General features: G+C 30.6%; 1 protein-coding gene across 2 annotated transcripts; it reads left to right on the forward strand.

Annotated features, from left to right (window-relative positions):
- The first annotated feature begins 15,821 nt into the window (after positions 1-15,821).
- On the forward strand, positions 15,822-26,090 carry LOC123206424 (F-box/LRR-repeat protein 15-like). 2 transcript variants are annotated; one of them, XM_044623614.1, is made up of 17 exons: positions 15,822-16,589; positions 16,820-17,093; positions 17,180-17,312; positions 20,377-20,473; positions 20,569-20,766; positions 20,838-21,108; positions 21,192-21,290; positions 21,377-21,465; positions 21,584-21,683; positions 21,775-21,945; positions 22,910-23,062; positions 23,376-23,536; positions 23,617-23,815; positions 24,428-24,891; positions 24,968-25,031; positions 25,532-25,618; positions 25,754-26,090. In XM_044623614.1, exons 1-17 carry the CDS (start codon positions 16,210-16,212, stop codon positions 25,832-25,834), a joined length of 3,021 nt encoding a protein of 1,006 aa, XP_044479549.1. In that variant the 5' UTR covers positions 15,822-16,209; the 3' UTR covers positions 25,835-26,090. The 2 variants fall into 2 exon arrangements, with proteins under 2 accessions (XP_044479549.1, XP_044479550.1); XM_044623615.1 differs by lacking the exon at positions 15,822-16,589 and having other exon boundaries at positions 16,952-17,095; positions 17,181-17,312.
- Positions 26,091-26,239: the final 149 nt, after the last annotated feature.

Below are 26,239 nucleotides of genomic sequence, written 5' to 3' on the forward strand. Positions count from 1 at the left end.
GTTTAATATTCACCTGGTGATCCTACCGCTAAATATAATGTATTATATTATATTAGTTTTAATAGTATTTTAAATGTTTTACATATGATTGTTATATTAATTTTAACCAAGAGATTCATAAAAAGAGTTATAATTATAATTGATATTACTGTATTTTTAAAAATGTATTAATGATAATGTATCGTATTAAACTCATATATACACATTCTATATTTTTTTATATTCAAATTTTATTATTGTTTTTTTATAAATATATTTTTCACCATTTGTCGTATCATACCCGCATATTTTTAGTACTATTTTTTTCTTATTCTCGTATTTACTAACTAAGATGTAAAGTTCTTAAAATTATTTGTATTGAAGTGTCTAGCCTTCCTCCCCAAAAACCTCCATAATGACAAATTTCAATAGGTAAAGTGATATGTTATGGTTTCAAAGGAAAGAGTATGTTATGGTTTCAAAGGATAGAATATGTTATGATTTCAGAGAAGAGAGCTAACCAACATATAGTAGGTACGTAGACCTCCATCAAAGCGCTCATAAACCTTAAAACTCACAATAATATTGTCTGCATAGATAATAAAATTTAAATTTATTAGACTTAGTTTTATTGATTACTTAAACTCATTTAGAAACTATCATTATATTATTAATTTACCCAATTTTATTAAATCAGAATTATGATTAATGTTAACCTACATTAGAAAAAATTTTTAACATTCTCACATTCGGACGACATTAATTATTTTTCTTTTATTTTTAAGAAAAAGAAATCAGTTTTTAACTCCTTTGTAACCATTAGTTAAGTGACCATTATTTTTAAAAGATAAAATAGTCCAAAGATATATAACACTACAATCATCAATTTAGTTAAAATAATTACTAACAACGAACCAAAATATTACTAATATCTTTAACATATATAAAATCATTCATAATCACGTAAGATATTTTATTTCATTAAGGGCTCAGTCCTTAGAGTAAACCCCTAACCAAAGGACTAAAACCTGGAGCGTTTAAAAAAGGGAGGCTTACATGATCATGCCCTCAAATCATCCAAGGTCACATAAACCACCCTTCTTTATAATGCATCCTACTATAAGATATTTGTTATAGTTGTTTTATAACATGCCACAAATTCAATGTATGTGGCCATTTGATAAGTATAGTAATATATCTAAAAGTGGATTTCCTTTTATCTTTACAACTAGCATAAGTTGTGATCTTTTACAAATATCTTATTAACTCTTTAATTACAACCTAATATCTCATTAACTCCTTAATTACAAAGTACTCAATTTTAGTGGGCTTTACAGTGGTAGCCATGATTGGCCCTTGTGCAAATTTTAATATTTTAATATTCAAGTCCCTTCCCCAACCATTTCATTTTTCACGACAGGAATATAAACTTATCCCACCCTCGGAATTGCCAAGTCCTTGTCCGGAATGTGGTTATTCTGGTTTTCAATTTAATCACCATTATAATTTACTTAACATACTAATATTTTAGTTTTAGATTTCATTTAAGCAAACCTCATAATTAATTATGCTTAGAAATTAATGGTTAATCATTTAATATATAAAATATAACTAAACTAAATCAATATTGGGCCTGAATTTAGTGGACTAGAGCCACTTCCATGGATGAATTATTATTTAAATTTTTTTTTATATATTAAAATTTCTTAGTAATGCACACAGACAGCAAAGAAGAAATTATTGATAGTAAAACTTGTTAAAATTACAACTTATTGCTTAAAGAATAATGTTATGTATATAAATAATATGCATAATTTTATATATAAATAATGACATATCACTATATGATTGGATAGTTTTAAATTAAAAATAAAATAACATATAATTATATAGGGGTATATTATTATTTGTGCACAAAGTTATATATATTGTCTTTATACACATAATTTTATAGTTAGATAAAGAACTAGGGGTAGATACAAATCAAATTGAACCCAAACACCTCATGACCTAAGTTCGGTTCAAATAAAAACTAGTTTGGTTTGAGTTCGATTTGAGTTTGTCAAATCAAAATTAAGAGTGATTCGAGTTTAGCTTGAATAAAACTCAAATTCATAACTTAAATCGATGGGTCAAATCGTAATTTAGTTTGACTTGAATTCATGGTTTGAATCCGTAGCTCATATTGTGGCTTATTAACAAAATAATATTATTTTATCCAAATTATATATAAAATCACTTATTCTAACAGTCATGAATTTGAATTATAAATTTGAATCGAATCAAATCGAACCTCTCATAGTTTAAGTTTAATTCGATTTAAAAAATAAATCAAATTATTTAGTTTAGATTTAATTTAAATTTAAATTAAATAAATTCAAATCAAGTTAAACCAAACTGAGTTTGCTTTGGAGATTAAGCCGCCTTGGATCAGACCCAACCCTATAAAGAACAGAGAAAAAAGTGAAATGGGATTACAGAGATCTAGCCAATAAAATTTGTCCGTGCCTATAAAAACAATATTCATATCAATGGTTTTCCTTTTGTTATTCCTTGAGACGAAGAAAAAAATGTTGGAGCAAGATTTTCAAATTCTATCAATGGTTCTAAGGGTAATAGAGTCAAACTGAATTAAGTACTTTAAAAAGAGTTTGAATTTATCGAATTAGTGAGATTTTATTTTGAGTTTGAATTTAAATTTTGATTGATTCGAATTCAGTTTAAAAAAATTATTTTAATCCTTTTATTTCAAATTATTATATTTTAATTATACAAAATTATATATTTATTAATTACTTTTACTTTTAATATTAAAAATATAATTTTAAGTGTATAAATTTAGATTTTAAAACGATTTGAACCTTACTGATATTTCGATCGCAGGCAAGCCGTGAGCTGGGCTTCACATCTGTCTCAATAACAAACCCAATTCTGTGCTTTATGGGCTTGACCATTTCTATTGTTTATTATGGGCTACGAATGTTTGCTTTTTGAAAATCTTAATTAACTAAATTTTAATAGATTATTAAAATGTTTTAAGTTTATTTTTACTTTTTAAGTTATGTCAAATAAAAAATAAAATATTTTATTTTTATTGAACTACAGAAACATAATAATCAATAATAATTTCTTTGGTCAACAATATCTATATTTTTTACACTAAACAATGCAATAACATCATTATTTATAATTTTTATATAATTATTTTGTCTTGATTATTATAAATTTGACAATTTGAGATTTTTTAAATGTGTAAAATATATATATTTTTAATAAAGAACGATTAATCAAAACATTAGTTTTAAGATATTTACATATATAAAAACAATATAATTAATACTTTTAATCAATGTTTTTAAATTTGAATTAGTAGTCAAACTAGTTACCTCACTAATTCATAGTTCAACTGGTTAATTATTTTAAGCTATTATAATTAAATAAATAATCATAAATGGTTGAATTAAGAATTTATAACAATATACAATTATTTTTCTATCAAATATTCTCAAATTTACTGTTATAAATAACCAATACGGTTTTAAATATAATTCACATAAATTGTATTTTTATTGATAATACAATTCACAATATTAGAGTACAAATAATTCACATAAATTTTATTTGATTCATTTTGAGTTTTTGACTCTAGATTTTAATAACACAAACCATTTTGCATTTAGAACCAAGTATGTACAAAAATCCTTATAAACTGAAATTTATATATTATACATATACTAATTTTATTGGGTTTGTCCGATTTTTCAATTGGTCAATAATTATATGAAAACTGGCACGAATTACATACTAGTTCTTGGTTAAACCAGTCAAACCAACCAATTCGATCCAGTTTTCAAAACACTACTTACAATTTGAAATTTAATAATAAGATTTCTCCTCACCAATTAAAATACGCAATTTAAAGTCATACTTACGTTAGACTACAATAGTAATAATGAGAATTCAATCATACCATAATATCTACTATAATGAGATATGAATAAAAAAGAATAACTGAGACACAAAATTTTAATGTGGTTTGATTTAATGATTGAAATGTCTACATCTACGGTATAATTATTATTTATGGTTTAATGTGTTTCTCATAACTATTTTATTGTGTCTATGTAAGTTCCTATCCCTCTCTCAGTGGTCTTTTACACTCATGAGACTTGTGTATACATTTTTTATTGTGTGTCTATGTATACATATCTCTATGTAAGTTCCTATCCCTCTCTCATTAGTGCTTTACACTCAAGAGACTTGTGTGGAGAAATTACATTCAAATAGGATAATCAAGGGTTCATAATTCAAATATGATTACATAAATTTATTCCTATTCCAAATTCTAATTGAACTAAAGGAAAATATTTATTATGAAATAATTATCCTGATTAGGAAAAAGAAGATAATTTTTCATTGTTGTCACAGAGGAGAATATGAAATTTTTTTTTAATAGATTTTAAACCAATGTATTGTTAAGTAGAGATCTTCCCATTGCCTCGAATTGGAAAGTCTACCTATGTCCTTTTTCATTGAATGGATTGTGAGTGCTCTTTGATTACTACTCTTACAACAAGTTGCAGTTGCTTAGGTAGGTTTTCTCAAAGAATTGCTTTTCTAGAGATATTTTGTGGGTAGGAAAATACTCTATAACAATTACCTTCTGGTTCTTATAGTGTGGGAAGTTCTTTAGGAAGTTTTGTCGCTATCTATCTTATCTAAATTGTTACCATGTAGAGATTACCATATCTTAGCAATAAGGACATCTTAGATACCATCATTATGACTTCATAAGTTTTGAACCATGTATCAATATTCACATTCTATTTCCCCATGAAATATGATTGTACATGCACTGTTTGCATCACGTGATAACCAACACATGTCTAGGGACTACATGTAATGAGCAAGATTGGTCTTTTATTCTCTTTACTTGGCTATAAAAAAAGTGGGGTTGGACCATGTCTCTCATAGTTCAAACACTTCTCTGCTTGGTATCTTTATAAGCCTTTTGATAATATTATCTTCTATTGGTTGATTGAAGGTATATCTTCACCACTCCATAAGATGATGAGTTACTCAACTTCAAAAGTCTTCAATTATGTAAGGTTTAACAGGCTTTGTTGTTTTTGTGTAAACAAGAGTTGAAGTAGTATAACATTCTTCTTTGTATGGCATAAGAGGGAAGTTCCAAATCTTAATCCTATTTAGAGGGAAAAGATGCAATGGACAGGAATCTGAGTAAATTTTATTATATCAATCAATAGGGGGTATATGTTTTCTTCTTGTTGTAGCAAATAAGATTTTGCATCTTGCGTATGTGTATGAAGGTGTCTTGCACCATAATGGTTTTCTTAATGCAAAGGTATCGAGTGACTCCTTTTGTGCTTATTTCTTATTGAATGGACTTAATGTTTGATTCTTATCTCATTTCACACCCTAGACTTCTACCACAGTATGAGAAAGTCAAAGGGTGTGAAATGTGGCAAAAATCAAGCATCAAGTCCATTCATGTAATATCCTCAGGTATGTTTTAGAGGCATTTATGTCTTTTGATCATGTTTTGAGATATTTTCAATTTTAAATATATATATATATATTCACATGTATGTGTGTTTTGTTTTATATATATATATATATATATATATATATATATAATATGGACAAAACAAAAAAATAAAGTTGTATATACATATAGATGGACATAGATCTATATCTCAAGAGAGAAAAGACAAAAATAAACATTTTTAAGCCTCTTTTTCCATCTTTTCTCATCTCTTCCAGAAGAAGGCAGATTTCTTCTTGTTTTTGCTGTGTTTTTGAAGAAAAGTGGGTGATTTGGAAGAGTTTTGGAAGATAAATAAGGAAGGAAAATAAGAGGAAGCATTTTGAGAGCCTTAGTAACTAAAAGATCTCTTCCTTTTCCCTTTACCTATATATATATATATATATATATATATATATATATATATATTGGATGCATGTTATATAAATATGTTAGTATGGTTTGGTGTTGATTTAAGGTGATTTTGGTGATAAAGGAAGCAAAACAATGGGAGAGAGTCAACTTACAAAGATTGGTTTAAAACAAGGTAAGGGGTATTATCCTTGATATATTTCATGTTTTATGCTTTTGGTTCCTTGGATCTATGTTATAAATGATGATTTTGAAATTGAGGAATGTTGTTTTGCCATTTGGGGTACCTATGTGTGTGATTTTGTTCATGACAAAGAGTTAGATAATATTTATAGTTTTGTCACTGATTTCGTCCTACGTTTGACTATCTTATCTAATGAATTATGAGTGCTATTATATCTTGTTGGAAAGCTCTTTGAATTCTCTTTTCAATGATATATAGCTTGAATGAATTAGAGACCATTTGGACTATTAAATGACATGAACAAAAAAAATTGTCTTACCAAATAAATAATGAAGACAGTTTTTTGCCATTAACTTCATCCCACATTTTGGCTGTCTTATCTGATGAATCATGAGTTCTATTATAGCTTGTTGGAAATCTCTTTGAATCCTCTTTCCAATTATATATAGCTTGTATGAATTAAAGATCATTTGGATTGTTAAATATTGTATGAACCAAAATGACTATTTTACCAAATAAACAGAAAAGATAGTTTTTGTCACTGATTTCATCTTACGTTTTGACTGTCTTATCTAATGAATTATAAGTGCTATTATAGATTTTTGAAAAGCTCTTTGAATCCTCTTTTCAATGATATATAGCTTGTATGAATTAGAAACTGTTTGGACTGTTAAATTGTATGAATAAAAAGGTTTCCTTGTCTAATGAATATTATTTCACAATTTTGGAAAGAAAGAAAGAAAAGGAGGAGAAAAAGGAAAGGAAGAAAGAAAGAAAATAAAGGAAATGAAAGGAAAGAAATGAGAGAAAAAGAAAAGAAGAAGAAAAGAAAGAAAAGTAAGAAAAGGAATTTGGGGCTTAAGATTCAAGGGTCGTCCCAAGAGTATGGTCTGGTGAGTTATAAATAGATTTAGATGAAAACAAGACTAATAAGATATAAGACACGCATGCATGCTATGAACTATAAGAGGGCACTTTACACTACACCGCCCGCAATAGGGTATGTCCGTAGTATGACATAGACCCCTAGTAGGGTCCGCTCGCAGTAGAGCATGCTCGTAGTAAAGCTCAATTCAAATTCAAAAATGGTGTAGTGAGAGAAGGGAAGAGAACTTGAGCTTAAAAAAGTATCAAATCCCTATAGTCAACTTCCAGAAGGTATCAAATAGATGCCAGATGGGACAAAGTATGACCCAAATAGTAAAGAACGAACTAGATTATCCCCTCGATTTCTTATGAAGGTTATGAATGAGGTTGAGTCCCGAGAGTGAGTTAGAATAGGAAAGGAGATAATTTACTTAATTCTTTCCCCTTACTGAGTGTTCTTATCTCTCACTTCTTTTTCTTTCATGATTGCAGGTATAGGTGATCGAGGTAGCTGCGAGGCAGGGTCAGGTCGGCGAAGATAGATCCGACTGAAACATGTTATCTCTGGTTTATATTACATGCATATAGTCATATGTTCTTATTAACTTTCGACTTTTTTGAGATGATTGTACAATTGCATATGATTACTTTATGTTTTGAGATGATTTCAAATGAGTTTCATATAAGTATATACATCTTTTGTTCGTTTCCAAATTTTCAGTTTTCTTAGAATAATTTTTAAACACTTTTAGTAATGTGTTCATTTTAAAGTATTTTAAAAGAAAAAAAATATAGACGCTTCGGATATTAATTCGTAACATTTCTCTTTCGATGGATAGTACTTTTAGGGAGGCATGTTACAACTCAATAATGAAATAAGCAGAAAGGGAGTTGTCTAGCACCTGATTTTTCTTATGGAACCTAATTTTCTTGCATGTGTGTTACAGTAAGCAGGTGTGGTTTTTTAGTATGGTTGTTTAGTTATCCCTTATCGATTTGGTTTATCTAGTTTATTTATGTTTTTAGCTTCCTAACATTTCTTTCTTTCCACTTAAGAGAGGATTAGATCTTTACCAAAATATGAGGGCATTGTTGAAATTAGTATTCACAAGATAAGGTTGGTATAACCAAGGTTAGGGGTGATACAAATGATAATTTATCTTATTCGATCAAGTCAAAGTATTACATGTACCTTTGTTTATTAAGATGATGTATTCAAAAGACATTGGAAAGATTATTCATATGAAATCCTTTTGGTGAGCCATTATAGTGGACATATCTATAGAACATGCACCCATGTGTTGCATCAAACTTTCTATGGACAACTTTGACACATAAAATCTATCATTATCTTATGAAATCCTTTTAGCGAGTCATTTTGGTGGACATATCTACACAACATGCACTGATGTGTTACATCAAACTTTCTATGGACAACTTTGACACATGAGATCTATCAATATCTTATGATATGATTGTTCAACATTATGATAGTTTTCATCATATTACTAGTGTTTTTGGTCAGAATAATATCAAGACTATAGACGTTTCTAAAACAACTATCTTATGTGAGCATATGGTTCTTACGATTAGTTGATGCAAATCAAAGCCTTTATCATGGTTTAACTATTTTTATGGCATTTTTGCACACAAGGTTTATGATAAAGGAATTTTATTTTATTAATTCAAAATTATGATTACAACCATTTATATATTAGTGATGATTGGCTCTAGGATACCTGTCTTAACACCATATTGTATTTCATAAGATGAATCCATTCAAATCCATTGACATCTGCTTCGACAAAAAGTAAAATGTTGAGGTCTTTAGATTCTCTTTTGGAATAAATATTTGCAAAACTCTTTTGTTATAGGTTTGACCATTCTTAAGAAATAGTATAATATATATATATATGTGTGTGTGTGTGTGTGTGTGTGTATATACACACACATATTTGGGGACAGTTTGAAAGAAGAAACTCCAAATATATCAATTGCCTCTAAGACAAATGGATATAAAGATAAAGTCACTCTGTACCTTAGAACAACATTAGACAAAAGTAACCTATCCTTCGATGGATCATTATATGAACATTCCTTTGGCTCATGTAACTTGACAGAAAGGTCATAACTCTCCTTAATGTGGACTAATTCAATCATAGTAGGGGGAGATAAAGTTATACTCCTAACCTCAAGAAGGCACACTAGAAAACCCTCTTATGAAATTTGTTCCCCTATTAGGACAACCTTGTCAAGTTAAACACAAGAAATGGTTTTAGTTGGAAAGCTCTTAGATCCCTTATCTTGATGATCTCTTCTTTTTGTGAATAACCAAGAGAGGATTTTTAAGGGGAAAACCTTCTAACTTTGCACAATAGCAAACACCATCATTGTTAGAATCTCAAAAGACACCTAACATATATTCTCATTAACAAAGGAATAGTGAACAAAACTTTATAGAAAAATATTTGTTTGAAGAAAACTTTACCTTGGCAAAAATAGGTGAGAAGAACAAGCTTTGGAAAAATGTTTGATTTTGAAGACTAGGGTTTCTTCAAGGAACGCTTAAAGAAAATTTTATGGCTTATGAAATGTTCTAACAACCCTCTTATAAGCAATTGGAGAAAAAGTGGGAGAACATTTGTATCATTTAAAGCCATTTCTAAGTACATGTCAACCATTAGCTTAAGACCTTTAAGACTTCATGACTTTGAAAGCAACTTAGCTAACACTAACACATGACTCATGCATGCGATGCAGTGAATGTTTATCACCTATCACCATCCAACTAGTCAAAATTTTTACCATCTATGTGAAGTTATTTTATACATCATAAGAGTTATAACATCTTTATTCACACCCATAAAATTAGAGGACAATTGTTATGTGATAAAAAATTCTGCTCACGGTTAACCGTTAAAGATAATTCTAACAAACAACAATTAGTGGATAACGGTTAGTGAATAACGACTTTAAGTGATAAGTGTCAAAACTCAAGGAAGGCTAACTATCTTTTAGAAACCTTACAACAAGATAATCGAGATCATATATACCACAATCTTAACAATAACTCCAAACTAAATAGAAGTGTCATATCATCATATAACTAGCTTCCTAAAATTTGGTAACAAAATGCAATTAATCTTTCTACCATTTCAAAGGCAATTACCATATTATTACTCATAATAACTACATTTACTCAAATGTAAGCCCTCACTATAAATATAAGTAATGAGTGAGAAATAAACTAAAATCATCTCACAAAAATGACAAGTCTTGTTATCGTCTTGTAGTACATTTCACTTATCTCAATAGTATCATCATGGGCATAGACTCACATAAAGTTTTTTGGTTGAATCACTTAAAAAATCACTTTTATTGTCTTTTTATAGTCTAACTCTTTATATTCTTGTATTCAAATCTTATTGATTTGATGTATTTTTTTGTTGGTGTAACTTTACATACCAACAAAAGAGATACAAGTTAAAAGTGGATGAATCAAACGATACTCAGTCATCTAAAAACTAAAAATTTGTCGAAAGCAAAACTGATTATTGTTGAAACCAACAAAATATATTGATTTGAGTGACTTAAATCAAAAAATTTTATTTATCCTTATAAATAAAGCTTGCCCATCATAACAGTTTAATCGTATTTTTCTAAATTATAATTACAATTTATTTCATATAATAATAATAATAATAATAATAATTTCTACATATTATAAATGTGTAAAGAGTGATATAAAAGATATAAGAGTCTGTATTTCTAAATTTTCTTGTATCAATCATCTAACTTATTCTAAATCATTACCAAAAACATTTATCGTATCAACTAAAACAAATAAATAAGATTGATGTATAAAGTCGTGGTTATAGGTTTAAATATTGTATTTCAAATTTATTTATTCAATTAATTCGAATAAAATCTCTAGTTAAAAAAATAAAATAAATAACTGATAATTGGTTTAGTTTTTACACATTAACATTACTTGATGCATAGTATTTTTATATTATCTTATCCTTCACCATCATTTTTATTATTTCATATTTCCAAAAAAGAGTTGATTCTTTCATGTGAAATTGAATATTCTAATCTAACTGACTTGACCATTCGAAATTCAGCATATCTTCCCTTAACCATTTATGAAATATCCTTCTTCCATATTTAGGCTTGTTGCTTCATCTTTATCCTATTATCGTTAATATTATTTTATCATTTTTTGGACCAAGATTATCTCCATTATCATTAAATAAATTTTCTGTTTAGATTTTATTCTTCTGAATATTTGACTTTAAGGTGGATAATATTTTATAAATAATTTACATATAATATCTTACCAAAGCAAACCAAGTCAATTACTCGTATTTATTATTCTCATTTCCAGTAGCTTAAAATTTTTCCCAATTGACAAGGATTTGATGCGTCTGGTCTTTTGATTTTTTTTTTTTTGGCCGCTGATTCAATTAATAGGAGCAAGTAGGTGGATTTTTAATGACAAATAACAAAATGAAACTCAACTTACCCTTCATTTTGGCTTGACAAACTACATTTGAACTTGAATCAAAGGGTATTCAGACTCAACTCAATTCACATCCATTCATAAAAATAGGGTCACCATGTTTAAAATAGTTTTAACTAGTCTTACAATTTGTAATACCTATAGATACGTTTAAAGGGTAAAATGATCAATTTATATATTTTAATGACTATATATAAATGTGGTATGAGTTAAGAGTTAAAATAAATCTTTGTGTTGAATAAAGATGTCAATTTCAATTGGTAATGGTATGTTATGTATAAAGCTATTAAGGTGCATGTATAGTTATGATATGATTGTTTGAAGACTTAAGTTGTCCCTTTAAAACAATAGAAACGTGTTTGGAAAACCTGAAATAATGTTAGTATTATGTTTGGTGCAAAATTTGTTAGAAGATAGCCTAAAAATAGGGTTATAGACATACATGCATGATTGTCCCAAGGACAAACACAACCTTGTCATACATATAATTTTATGATAATAACATCATATATGACCATTCATAAATGTATGCACAACACCTTAAGGCTTTTTTTTTTTTTTTGCGACTGATGGACTTCGAAGGACACGCATGTCTGTTCGTGACACATAGACTGGGTCACAATGGACAACCATATATATAAAAGGTGTACGACTATTCACAAAGTAAAACGAAGAAATTACCTCTAGAACCTTAGCACAACTGTGAAGAAGAAAGTGATCTTTCATGGGAAAATATGCATGCTCATGCACCCAAGCATGCATACCCACACAATAAGTTACGATCAAGGTTGCCCGTGAGAAGTTAGCAGTGCATAGAAGGAATAGATGCATGATTGTGAGCCCAACTGTGCACGGCCGAACATCAAACGAAAATAAAATTAAGTAAAGAACCCAAGCCAAGTGGTTTTGAAGGATCGTAAAGATGTAAAAGGTACATAAAAGTACCCAACCATGGTTAGGGAAGGAAATCCTTCTTAGTTAAAGGTATGAAAGAATACAATCAAGTGAAAACTACTACAAGCCTGAGTTAAGTTAGTGGTTTTAGATGCACGCATTCTTAATCATGGGCAAATCTTAGTTAATTAGCATATGGTATTAAAATCTCTCATGAGTGAATATGTTTCACAAGGGTCGATATGAGATGACATTTTTGAGATTTTTCTTCCTAAACCACCCATAGTAGGACATCACCTATAATAAGGCATAATAGTCCACATTAAGGCATCATGGCTATAGTGGGGCCTATTTATGTTATAATAATCCAACAATTTAGGAAAAATAGATTTCATAGTATTTAACCTGAATATCTATATCGACCAATATGTCAAATATTCATATCGACCAAGTTCTATCAATATAGAAGTTCATATTAAAAGTCCAAATAATTTCACCTAAATATCCATAAATTTAGAGAATTATCCCAAATAAAGATTTTTAGAGAATCCTAAATAATCGTATGAGTCGTTAAAACTTCTCAAGATAGTTTATGAAACCAAAAGTGATCATAAGTTACATAAGTGAGTAAAGTAAAATCTATGTCATCTAAGTATAGAGTCTAAAAATATATTTTTGATGACCAAGTTAAGATGAATTAAGTTAAGGGTAAAATGAGAAATAAGTAAATTACAAATAGATCTCCTACTTATTGAACGAGTATCATTCACATTTCTACTTTCATATTTTTCAAGTAATAAGTGATCATGATGACTTCAGCGTGAGAAAATTAGCTAGCATAGAGCTATCAAAAGGGGCATAGCTGTCATTTTATTCAATTTTATGTTTTTCAGTTATTTTGATGTTGGGATTACATATTAGATTATTTTTGCTACGCACATAATTTGAGGTTATGGCTGTTATTTTGATGCCCTTTTATGTTTTCGTATTTATTATTAATCAAGGGCACTTTGGGTATTATATTTAATTAATGTCTTGCATAGATGAAAGTTTAAGTTTATGCTTGCCCTTTAACTCAAGTTTCATAATGCGTCCCTCCAGAGGATAATACCTTTACATGAGAGGCGTTAATTGATGCAACTTCTAAGATCAAATGGAAGATACAGTAAAAATGTAATAGTTAAAAATAAGATGACAATTAATTTATTTAAAACAGTATCAAAACTTAATTTATTAAGAAAAAAGGATTATTTAAACATTTAATGACGTGTTTAATTTAAGTAATATTTGATTATTAAAAATAAAAAATTGTCATAAAAATATGTTACTTTTAAGATTACTGAATATCAACTATTATCATATTTGATAAAAATTGATTGTTATAATATAGCATATATAAATAATTATTATATTCGATTAGAGGTAATAAAAAAATACTAAAATAATAATTTATTTAAAGCCAATGGATTTACTCCTATTTAAAGTTTACTCTTTTATCAAATTTTTACTCACTAATTTTTAAAAACCTAAATTTTTATTCATTTGTTAATTTTTTCTATTATTATCAAAGGTAAAATCGTTTTTTTAAAATTTTATTTAAAAAAAGAATAATTTATTATCATTTCTCATTTTAATTTTAAAAACTCACAATTTTCTTATAACTTAATTTTAAAAACTACTTTTTCATCCCACCATTTAGGGTTCCTAAATTTTCCATATTTTAGGGTTAACATTTGCCTTCTAAAAGTTTAAAAATATTGCATTTACACTCCAAAAAAATTCATTCTTTCTTTTCAATAACTGTTTTTCCAAACGATTCCCTCTTACATGTCTTTTAACCCACCACTAGTATGCTCTCTCCCTCTCTAGTGGTTTTTCAATACGGAAACTACTATATCAAAGTGGTTGAATTATTGCACAGATCTATACGAAATTGCACAAATACATCGATTAACATCACATGTCACCCTTTGATATCTTTGAGTATAATTATTTTTAAATTGAAAAATTTCTCACCTTAATTGATGCTGCCTCTAAGATCAAATAAAATATGCAGAAAAAATGAAATACCTAAAAATAGGATGAGAATTTATCTACTTAAAACAGAATCAAAACTTAATTTATCAACAAAATTACATTTAAATGATTATTTAAGCATTTAAGCGGTTATCAAATTTATTTCCCAAATCTTGAATAAGACTCTTTAAAAAAAAAAAACCCTGTGACATGAGGTCAGTGAGTCAGGTACTCATTGGCCAACATTTTTGCAGTTAAAAAGGACCACCTGTCTCCCTTTGATTAAAGTCTTTGCTCCACTGTCATTCACATTCCGCATTTACATTTACCTTTTAATCTTTTTCACCGTCCAAAATTTACCTGTACGTTTTTTTTTTTTTTACTGTGGTGTTGCTCAGTTCAAACACTGAAATGACAAGCCTGTGGTAAATGTTAAAACGTAATCTGTTTTCGCGTGAGAGAGAGAGAATGTTACGATTACCAATCTCATAATTATATAATTTTAATTATCACATTAGTCTTATAATTATTATTCTTAAACATACTTAACCAGGCCTAATTATTTTGCACTCCCCTCTTACCTTGTTTATTACCTGCTTTTTTATTTTTATTATTATAGAATGCGTACAGTCTAGTTTGATATACTTTAAAGCTCTAGTTTGAATAACTGTTTAAATTTATTAAAATAATTTATTTTTAAATATATATTATTTAATATAATTAACTGAATTATAATTTTCTAACAAATAACATAAATATGTAAAATGAATATAAAATATACATGCAATATATATATAAAGAAAATAACAAAATACATATGAAAAGAATAAGTTATATACGTAATTATTTATTAAAAAATTATATCAAATATAGTTTTTTTTAAGTAATTCAAATTATAGTTTCGTAAGTGTGAAAGTGACTTAAACTCAAACGTTTTTCTTGAAAGTTTTAATATTTCATCGGTTTTATCTATCCCTACAAAAATCTATCAAATATAGTTATATATATATATTTAAAAAAAAATACAGTTTACAATTTGGTTTGGTTTAAAAATTGTTTAAATCATAACCCAAATTAAAAATTGATTTTAAAAAATTTATTAATCCAGACTAAATATTTTATAAACCAAGTTAAATAGTAATTTTTAAATAATTTGCTCTAATTTTATGATTTAAGCCCAATTATTTATACCCTAATTTAATAGTTTTCACTGATTGAAATCAAATAGATTTTTTTCTTATTTACAGTAAAAAAAAACAACATTGACGGTTAAATAGCAGTCTTATAAGTAAGTTCTCTTTTTTTTCACCATCACATTTATTAACACCAGACCATGGTGACAATGAGTTGATACGTGTACCATACGACGTCGTGTATGAGACTGAAAATTCAAATATAATTAAAAAAGTAATTCTAATTTTTTAATTTTCATACAAAGTATCTGTTTCTATCTTTTCTCAGTTTATATCACCATTACTGCCTATCTCTCTTTGTTCGAAGTTCTCACCTATAATAATAATAAACAATAGAAAAAAAATCCTCAAAATAAATTGAAATTCTTCTTACAAGATCCGACCAGATCCAAACCTTCTGTTTCTCTCTGTACCTGTAAATGTTTTTGTATGTGTCCATCCGTTCATCTGTGAATTAACTTAAACAATTTTCTCAATTCTTGCTCTCAAAATTAGGGTTCCACCAATACTTGCATAATCCCTCCAATTTCCGCCTAAATTAGAGGTTTTCCTTCCGTTGAAGTAATGTGTTAGATCATGAGCTAGGTTTTTGTATAGCAAAGTCGCATCTTTTTTCTTTTGTAGACTTTCAAAGTGCATGAAGATTTGGTGCTGCTTATGCTTCACCGAAGACGAGGAAGACGAAGAAAAGAAGAGAATGACGCTAATCGATGACGAATCGGATGGTAGTGTCCGAAGCGACGAAGACGTGCAGATGCAATTTGGGCTTGATCTGGAGATGTTTGATGAACCGCTACAGAGGCCGTTCCCCGACTTGATGACCGTCTTGCGTGAGTCGGATGACATGGGGCCTCCTGTTAGGAGGGCTCCCAGGTGGCGCTTGCTGAGTCGCGAGACCAGGCAGTATGAGGGGGAGAGTAGTAGTAGTAGTGGCGTAGAGATCGGCGATGGGGGCTCGAGTCTTGCCATCGACGATTTACAACATAAGCGTGCCAAAGTGTTTTCTACTTCTCCTTCGTGAGCCACTTACATTCTTTGTTTTTATAACTTTTATTGTCAGCATTAAATTGTGCTGTTTTAGTATGATTTGAATATATGGTGTTTGGTATAATGATCTGTGTTGTGTCCTTAGGGGCATAAAATTTTTAGGGATTTATGTTAGAAGTTGACAGTGACATTTTGACTGGGATAATTTGATATGCTAAAGCAGAAGTTTTTTTTTTTTTTTTTTTATAAATTTTCTTCAGGTGTCATTATGGAACCGTAAGGCTTTCTGACCCTGGGTGTTCTAGTTCATTGCGAGAAAAAAATTGTAATATTAGGATGGGGTCTTTTGCTTCTCCCGCTAATGAAATGTTGTACCACAATTTTATGTGGAACAATGGTGGTGATGAGAGTCATTCTGACCCTACCATTGGAAATGATGATGGAAATGATGATGGAAATGATAATGGTACCTCTAGAATGGAAGATTTTGAAGTTGAAGTCCGGTTGGATCTTACGGATGACTTGTTGCATATGGTAGGGGTATTTGTTTTTGATGATTTGTTCATCAGAGATTTTTTTTATTGTATGTAGTTTCAATTTGTTCTCTATTTCTTCCTCAGGTTTTTTCTTTCTTGGACTATGTTGATCTTTGTCGAGCTGCTATTGTTTGTCGTCAGTGGAGAGCAGCTAGTGCTCATGAAGATTTTTGGAGATGTTTGAATTTTGAAAACCGAAGGATATCTATAGAGCAATGTGAGTTTACTTAATGCACCTCTGTTTAATTGCATTTTTCATATTTCTTTGTTATTATTGAAACTAGAGCATTTTGTGTGGATAGGAGCTTGTGGAGATGTAAACAAGGGTATTAAGTTGATATTCTTGAGAAAATTAGTATTATCTGAAGAGTCTTTTGCAATTATGCTCATGAAATCATAATTGGGGCCAAAACTGTGTGGTATAACCATTTAGGGGACTATTTACAGATATTCTCCAAAATAACTTAGAGAAACTAATTCCTACAAAGAAGTTTTATTTTTTTTAAAACCTGAGAAACATATCAAGTGGCAATTTAGTTAACAAAATATATATTTGGTAGTAAATAGTAATGTATGGAAAAGTTGAAAACTGTGAAAACACTGTTGGCATTACATGTGGAAATGTTGAAAACACATTTGTCAGGCACAAAATTTTTAGTGGATCTTTCTTTGAAAATGGTGCTTGTATGGATGAGCTTAAGGGGATCTGACAGGGCTTTGAGTTTGTGGATTACTTGGTTGACTATGCTGGTTTTTGATATGGTTGTTCTGGTTGTGATGGTTGTAGATGAGAATAGGAAACAAGGAAGTATCAAAATAGAGCATTGATCTTGGTCATTGTTGTGGTTTCTTGAAATGCTCTGTTTCTTTTCTTTGTTCTAGTTTACTGTTTCTTGATTGAAGAGTAAGTTTTTAGAGGGGATGAGGGTTTTTGAAAGATTAGTTTTGTTGGGAGAGATTAGTAGGAAAATATGGATTGGAGTTCATTTCTGGTGTTTTGTCTTTTCTGTTATAGAAGATAAATATAAATGTGTTTTTGAGGTTTAGTTTAATGAGTGAAGAGTCATATGTTGTTTATTAAATATTGTTTTGCAAAAACATTTCCAAACAATTACTTCATTTACATGTCAGATACATGCAGTTCTCTACCTAGAGTTTGAGACGTATGAATTGACCATTGAAGCTGCAAATTTTCTAATCTTCTTGCATGTGAGGGTTGATTGTCATTTCTTTCTTCAGCAGATATACTTTCAATTTTTACACTTTCCTACACTTTTTCCCTAATATTCTTTTTATTACTAAATATTTCACTAATTAATCAATTTACATCAAACACAAAATCGCTCCTAGTTAACAAATTGCTCGACGCTTGCTTGCTCTTCTTAAGGAATAGTTAAATTGAGTTATAAACTTTGATGATTAATGCATTTATGAGACTGATGTGTAGAGGCTTTATAGGAGGATTATAGAAGGCTAATGAAGTGAAAGCTCGAGGTTAATGAGGCTTGGTAATTTTGTAGTCTTAGCTTGGAGCTAGGTTTTGTGAGTCTCCTTTATTGATTCATATAGGTCCTCTAGGTATATATGTTCTTGTATAGGTGGTGATTGAGAGTTAGATTTTGGTAATATCCTTGTGTGAAAAATTTTCCTTGAAAATATCTTTCTCAATTTTCTGTTTCTTGCCAGTGATAAGGAGCCAATTTTAACAGACTACACAGTGGTGTAGTAGTGGTTCACATTAGAGTCAACCATTTGTTAGAGCAATAGGTTGGGTCTTTCTAGTCATTTTCAACCTTGTATGCTCTATGGAGGTAAGAAGGGTTTGTTGAAGTGGAATTAGTATGCCAACAATGGTGCTTTGGTAATTCAAGTAATGTTTTTTCATGTTCAACTGTATAGAGTGCATTATGACCAACCAATGCATTTTATTTTTTGGTCAAACTGCTGTTGGAAGATTGGAACAGTGGATAGTCTTGTAATGAGTCAACCTATTATTGCTGGTCAGTGTTTTGTGTAAGAAAGGTGGTGAATTTGAGTACTGTCACTTGCATAGCTTTGGTCCTTATTCTTTAGCTATATGTAATTGATTGAGTCATGCAAAAATGGTGATTAAGACGTATGAAGAGAATTTTATGATGGAATGTGGTTCCTATATTCTCCGTGACTAACTATAGTAATGGAATTGTTGGACATTTGATTCTTTCTAAACATCAATTGGGAGGGTTGGTCAGTTGAATCCTGTATATTTTGGGATATTTTATGTCCTGGAAGAGCTTTTGTCATAGGAAACCGTGTTTCTAAAATATTCTATTTTGGAACTAGTTAGTTTGTTTAAATATTCAAGTGATTTTTCAATGCTGCTCTTGTTTTTTTGTGGATGGCATGTTCATGGTTTTGTTAATCACTGTACATGCTAATCAAGTTTTTGTCTATTATAAAAAAGAAGCTTATTAATCAGCAAGATCCGAGAAGGATAGACTCTTGGAACGTGGAGAACAGTTTTTATCACATCCTATGTCTGGTCATATGTTTTGAATAAACTATTTTTGCTTTTGAAGTTAAAGTACTTCTGCATTTATGAAGTTATGGAACTTCCAGTTATGAAAAATTTTTTAACTGTTGGACATCACTTTTTTGTTTCTTTTCTAATACAGCATTTCTTGGTTGCTTGGCTCTATTGGTCTTAGATGATAATTTTGTAGTTTTATGGTTATGGTTATTTTCTTTTTCTTTCTATGAGGCCCTTTGCATTCTTTTATATATATATATATATAGTTTTTAAAATATTTATGAATGTATGTTTATGAGCATTGTGCCACTATTTTATGTGGGTATGGTTTCTGATTTGGAATTTAAAATTGATAAATTAGTGACTTTGCTAGCGTAGTCATAAAATCCATAGAGTGCTTCAGATTTTGCAATTTCACATATGCATGAATATTGATTCGATCAATAATGGTAACCTAATAAGTGTGACTTCAGACATTGTTCTTCAATGACATTATGTAATTGTAGCTTAAAACTTTAATTATGGTTTAAAATCTAGCATGTTATGAACATTTTAGCCATTGATGAATTAATAAAGGTTGTAATGTTTTCACTGCTACATATATTGAGTTAATAATCCTTTTTTTGTTAATAGAAGGTATCATATCTAAGTTACGTAGCCTTTTAAGTATGTTCTTTTTTATAAAGTTAGAGATAGCACAAATACCTTTTCATATATTTGGTTTATTTTCAAAATTGTGGCTGATTATACTCCTTTGTCATTGCATTTTTAGTTGAGGATGTGTGCCGGCGATATCCAAATGCTACGGAAGTGAATTTATATGGTGTCCATGATATGCGCTTACTTGTCATGAAAGCAGTATTATTAAGGTAGTTTCTTTTGTTACGTTTGGCATTGCTATTGTTCTTAGATGAATATTCATTGCCTGGGATGCTTGATTATGAAACCCTTTTTCTGTTATCAGAAATCTTGAAGCCTTAACTTTGGGGGGAAATCAAATAGGGGATACCTTTTTCCATGCGATAGTGGATTGTAGTATGTTGAAGAGATTGAATGTCTATGATGCTATTCTTGGTACTGGTGTTCAGGAGATACCAATAAATCATGATCAATTGCGTTATCTTGAACTAAATAAGTGCCGAATGATGCGTGTGTCCATCAGGTGAAGCAGTGTTATTTTGTTGAATGGTCATTTACTATCAATCAATATTTTTGCTAAAAATATCTTTGTAGGTGCCCGCAACTCGTAAATTTGTCCTTGAAACGTAGTACCATGGGACAGGCGGTGCTTAATTGTCCCCTTTTGACTCTCCTTGATATAGCTGCTTGCCACAAGCTTTCTGATGCAGCCATTCGCTTAGCGGTTACTTCATGCCCTCAACTAGAGTCTTTAGATATGTCAAATTGTTCATGTGTGAGTGATGAAACTCTTCGTGAAATAGCCCTCAGTTGTGCAAATCTTTGTATTCTCAATTCTTCATACTGCCCAAATATATCGCTTGAGGTTAGTCTTTATATTATAGGTGGTTGGCGTATGTTGTTTTGATGTTCCTTTGTTTGACACACTTCCTTGTTTCTTCTTTGAAGTCTGTAAGGCTCCCCATGTTAACAGATCTTAAGCTTCACAGCTGTGAGGGTATCACATCAGCGTCAATGGCTGCAATATCTCATAGTTATAAGTTGGAGGTTTGAATTCTCATGGCTTATTTTTTAGTGTTTCAATATGGTAATTGCATTCAACATGTCAAAACTAACATGATAATTTTTTGCAGGTTCTGGAGCTTGATAATTGTAAATTTTTGACTTCTGTATCTTTGGATCTTCCTCGTTTGCAGAATATAAGACTTGTACATTGTCGGAAGTATGCTTGGCTACTCCATTTAATAATTTTCATTTATTTTTTCCAATCCTAGAGGATTTCCTCAGTTTCTGGGTATCTAAAGTTCAATCCTCCTGATCAATTTCTATGTTCTCTGCAGATGTGTTGAATTGAATTTGCGGACTATCATGCTATCATCTATAACTGTGTCAAATTGTGCTGCTCTCAACCTCATAAACGTTACATCAGACTCTCTTCAAGTATGTTTTTCAGGGAGATGTTACATTTGTATTGTCTATTCATTAATATTTATTAATTAGGAGATTTCTGAGTGGTCTTGTGGAAATGCAGAAATTATCATTGCAAAAGCAGGAGAACTTGACAACATTGGTGTTGAATTGCCTGAGTCTGCAAGAAGTTGACCTTACAGATTGTGAATCATTAACAAATTCTATCTGTGAAGTGTTCAGTGATGGTGGTGGTTGCCCCGTGTTAAAGTCTTTAGTCCTTGACAATTGTGAGGTGTGTGAATTATGCTACTATAATATGTTTATTTTGAATTGGTCAATGTTCCCATGCTTGGCATATGCATGGAAAGAGGCCTTCGTACTTGATCATGATGGTAACTATACTTTTGCGCTATATATATATATATATATTTGCCTGTTACTGCTAGACCCAAAAGCTTAGACTAATAATAGGTTAAGAGCCTGAGAACACAATGTAATCACGACAACACAAGTCCACTTGGTCAACCTGTCTCTGATACTATTAAAGCAAAAGCTTAAGCTTGAGGTATGGGGAACCAATAGTTTATAGACTCTAGCAATCTTCTTTAGAAAGGTTTCTATGTGAAGAATATGAATTTGCAAGCATTTTTATGTCTCTCTTTAATTCATGTCTTTTTGGTTTATATGCATGAAATGATGCATTCTGACTTTTCATGATCTTCACGTTTTTGAAAAGTTATGCACATGAAGTTGGTTTTGCAAATGGTTCTAGTGGTGCATCATTGTCTTGGGTGTATGAAATATATTCTTAAATTTCATGTCAAATAAATAAACATCATTTTGATATGTTAATTTACTGCCATTTTGTTGTAAGATAAACTCAGAATGGCCTTGTTAAGCAAATGGAAGACAAGTGTGTAAAACCTTGCTTAATGATTGCTGGTAATTGTTATTTTATCAGCATTGAAGATGAGATTTAAAAATGAGATATATCTTAGGCTTGGGTGGGAAAATGAAAAGATGCATAAAAAATATTGGCAAGATGAAGCTGGTCAAGTTGGGCTGTATGATAGGTTCACATGCTGAATTTTAGTTTTCAGAAACTGACTTGCACCATTTTCTGTAATTTGATATTGTTTGGTTGTGTTGAGGATATCTAGCTCCCTTTTTGTGTTGCAGCAAATAGATATACTGATTCTAAAGTACCTCTTCTAATGACTTATCCATGGTGTCTAACTGAATTTTATGTTGCCCAGGGCTTGACAACAGTGCAGTTCTGTAGTACATCTTTAGTCAGTCTCTCTCTTGTTGGTTGCCGTGCTATCACATCTCTTGAATTAAAATGCCCCAATCTTGAGAAAATTTGTTTAGATGGTTGTGATCATCTTGAAAGAGCATCATTTTGTCCAGTAAGTGAACATGATTGCACAGTTGCCTTTCCTGCTTGAATACATATGTATTTCTCTGTTTGTACCTTTTATTCTAGAATTAGCACTGGTTGTGGCCAATTCTGTGAATTGATACTTCTAATTCTTATAATTCCAATACCCAAATACTGACCTGTCGAATTGCCATATGGATTTAAGTCTCCCTTAGAAGCGACATGAGTATTATAGATTTAATGAATGTAGAAATCCAAATTGATTACATCAACCAATTGATTGGGTCCAAGTAATACTAAGAACTGAAAATGTTCTCCATGTTCTCTTCTCTTTTTTGCAGGTTGCTCTCCAATTGCTCAATCTGGGTATATGCCCTAAGTTGAACTCACTTGTTATTGAAGCATCAAGTATGTCGGTGCTTGAGTTGAAAGGATGTGGTGTATTGTCAGAAGCATCCATTAACTGTCCTCTTTTGACATCCCTTGATGCTTCTTTTTGCAGGTGTGTTGTCTATAGTATCTTTATGTGTGGCTTCTTTTATGTGTGCTGTGATTAACATCTTTTTTCCTTTTTATCTGCAGCCAACTTAAGGATGATTGCCTGTCTGCAACTACCACTTCTTGCCCACTGATTGAATCTTTAATACTTATGTCATGCCCATCTATTGGTTCTGATGGGCTTTACTCATTGCAATCACTTTCAAATTTGACTATGCTTGATTTATCATACACTTTCTTGATGGATTTGGAGCCAGTTTTCGAGTCTTGTTCACAACTGAAGGTAAGTTTTTATTTTTTTGTTTTTGGATATTTGCATGACTCTACTACTGATATATGTCCTTTTGCCACTTTGCCTACTAATGAATATAGCCCATCACGTGGTAGAGGTTTTTTAGCTTTTCTATTCTTCTCTTGTAATGTGTTTCTGTGCTATTTTATATTGTTATAAAAAATTGTTGGTTTTTCCATCTTCATTTAAGTAGAAGTTGGGTTCATAGTAGTTTGTGGATCCTGGGCATTGTTTTTGTATTGGAGCCTTTGCTTGGAATTCTGATGTCACTATCAATCTTTGAATAATAACTGAACTAGACTATAAGGTAGATATAAAATGCCGTGTTAGTTTCTAAAGTTTTTCTTACACAATGTGCCCTATTGATAGTCTGACAATGGACCAAAACCAGAGCCTTATATTTTCATTGCCTCATCAATTGAATCGAATTTATGCTTTAGTCTGAAGATTTGTTTTTAAGTTTAAAAGCTAATACCCTTTAATTCTTTTACTCTTATGCTGCCAATGTTTTGCCTTTTTTATCAAATACTTGTCTGGTTAAGAAGACTTAGTTCACTTGTTTCTTATTCTTTGCCCTCTCTTAATCTTCTGTCATTCTTGTAGGTGTTGAAACTACAAGCATGCAAGTATCTCAGTGACATGTCATTGGAGCCTCTTTATAAGAAAGCTTCACTTCCAGCTCTTCAGGAATTGGACTTGTCTTATGGGACTCTTTGCCAGTCAGCTATCGAGGAGCTTCTTGCATACTGTACACACCTCACCCATGTTAGCTTGAATGGTTGTGTAAATATGCATGATCTGAATTGGGGTTCTAGTGGTGATCATCTTGTGGAATCAACTGTATATAGCTCATACCGGATGTTTTCTCATAAGAACGTCTATGACTCAATGGAGTTTCCTGAGCGTTTACTACAAAACCTCAACTGTGTAGGTTGTCCAAATATCAGGAAAGTTCTCATTCCATCCCAGGCACACTGTTTCCATTTGTTATCATTGAACCTTTCCCTGTCTGCCAACTTGAAGGAAGTTGATGTTGCATGTTTCAGTTTGTGCATTCTCAATTTGAGGCACGTGCTCGCTTTTTTCTTGGTTTACCTTATCATTTACATGCTCTATTATGCACTAATATTTTATGTTTTTCAGCAACTGTTGCTTATTGGAAACATTGAAGCTTGCTTGTCCAAAATTAACAAGTCTGTTTCTTCAGGTATGCAAATTTACCTCCTGTAGTCCCAATCAATCATTTATCATTTAGACCTGTCTTTGCAAATAGTCTTCTCTGTGGCAGGTGATCTATATGATGGTGCTTGATGTGCCTAATTTTTTTTACACATTGATCATCAAGTTACTTTGGCATAGCATTTATATGGATAACTGTGCATCCACTTTCTAATAGATTTGTGTTCTATCAAATTGCTGGAATTGAAAATTGTAAGCCAAGTTTCTTTCTGGGGGTGGTCTCTACTACTTTATTCATCTTGTAAAAGCAGAGTCCTGTTTCCTTCTTAGTTCTCCGATTATGAGTGTTAGATTTATATACATATGTGACTATTTTCCCTTGTGCCTTGGTCCAGTCATTGTTAAGATTTGTTCATGCGTTCCATGGGTGTTCTTAATATTGTTATCATTCCATTTTAATGATTGATATGACACTCTTCCCATTTAACACTGTTTCATAATCTTTGGTGCAATTGGGGCCTTTATTAGTCGTGTAACATGAATGAAGCAGCAGTTGAAATTGCCATATCGCAATGTAGCATACTTGAGACTCTGGATGTACGCTTTTGCCCAAAGGTGAGATTAAAATTGTGTTATTATAAATTAATTACTTCTTAATGCAACAGAAGTTTTGATTATTTATTGATCATGAGTGATTATTGAACTTTTTGAAAATTGGTATGTATAAGAAGTGTTTACTTTATGATGCAGATATGTTCAACGAGTATGGGGAGGTTACGATCAGCATGCCCTAGTTTGAAGCGCATCTTCAGCAGCCTGACACCTTCATAAAGACAAGATAATTGGAAATTTTTGATTGCTTTAGCATTTTCCAGGCCAGTGGGATTTATTTCATTGAGGTGGTGGCAAGTGGCTTGTTATGTTTGCCAGGATCTAGTATGTGTGATATTGTAAATGGTATGATATTTTCTGTTGCTGTCTTTGATTTTATTATTTGTACCAGATGTGGCTGTCCTTGTGTATTTAACACAAATAAATGTTATTCTATGTTCATTATTTGTAAGTTATCATTACTAGTTTTCTTCTTTGTCCTTGTTTTCCTGGTCTGATTTTTGGCCTGCCAATCTAGTCATTGTTAGTTAATGCCATGGTATATTTCATGACTCTGAAATTAGTACAAATATAGTTCATTATGACTTTGACAAAAGTAATATGTAATTAGAGTTGGATTCAAAG

The sequence above is a fragment of the Mangifera indica genome, unplaced genomic scaffold, assembly GCF_011075055.1.
Source record: "Mangifera indica cultivar Alphonso unplaced genomic scaffold, CATAS_Mindica_2.1 Un_0035, whole genome shotgun sequence".
NCBI lineage: Eukaryota > Viridiplantae > Streptophyta > Magnoliopsida > Sapindales > Anacardiaceae > Mangifera > Mangifera indica.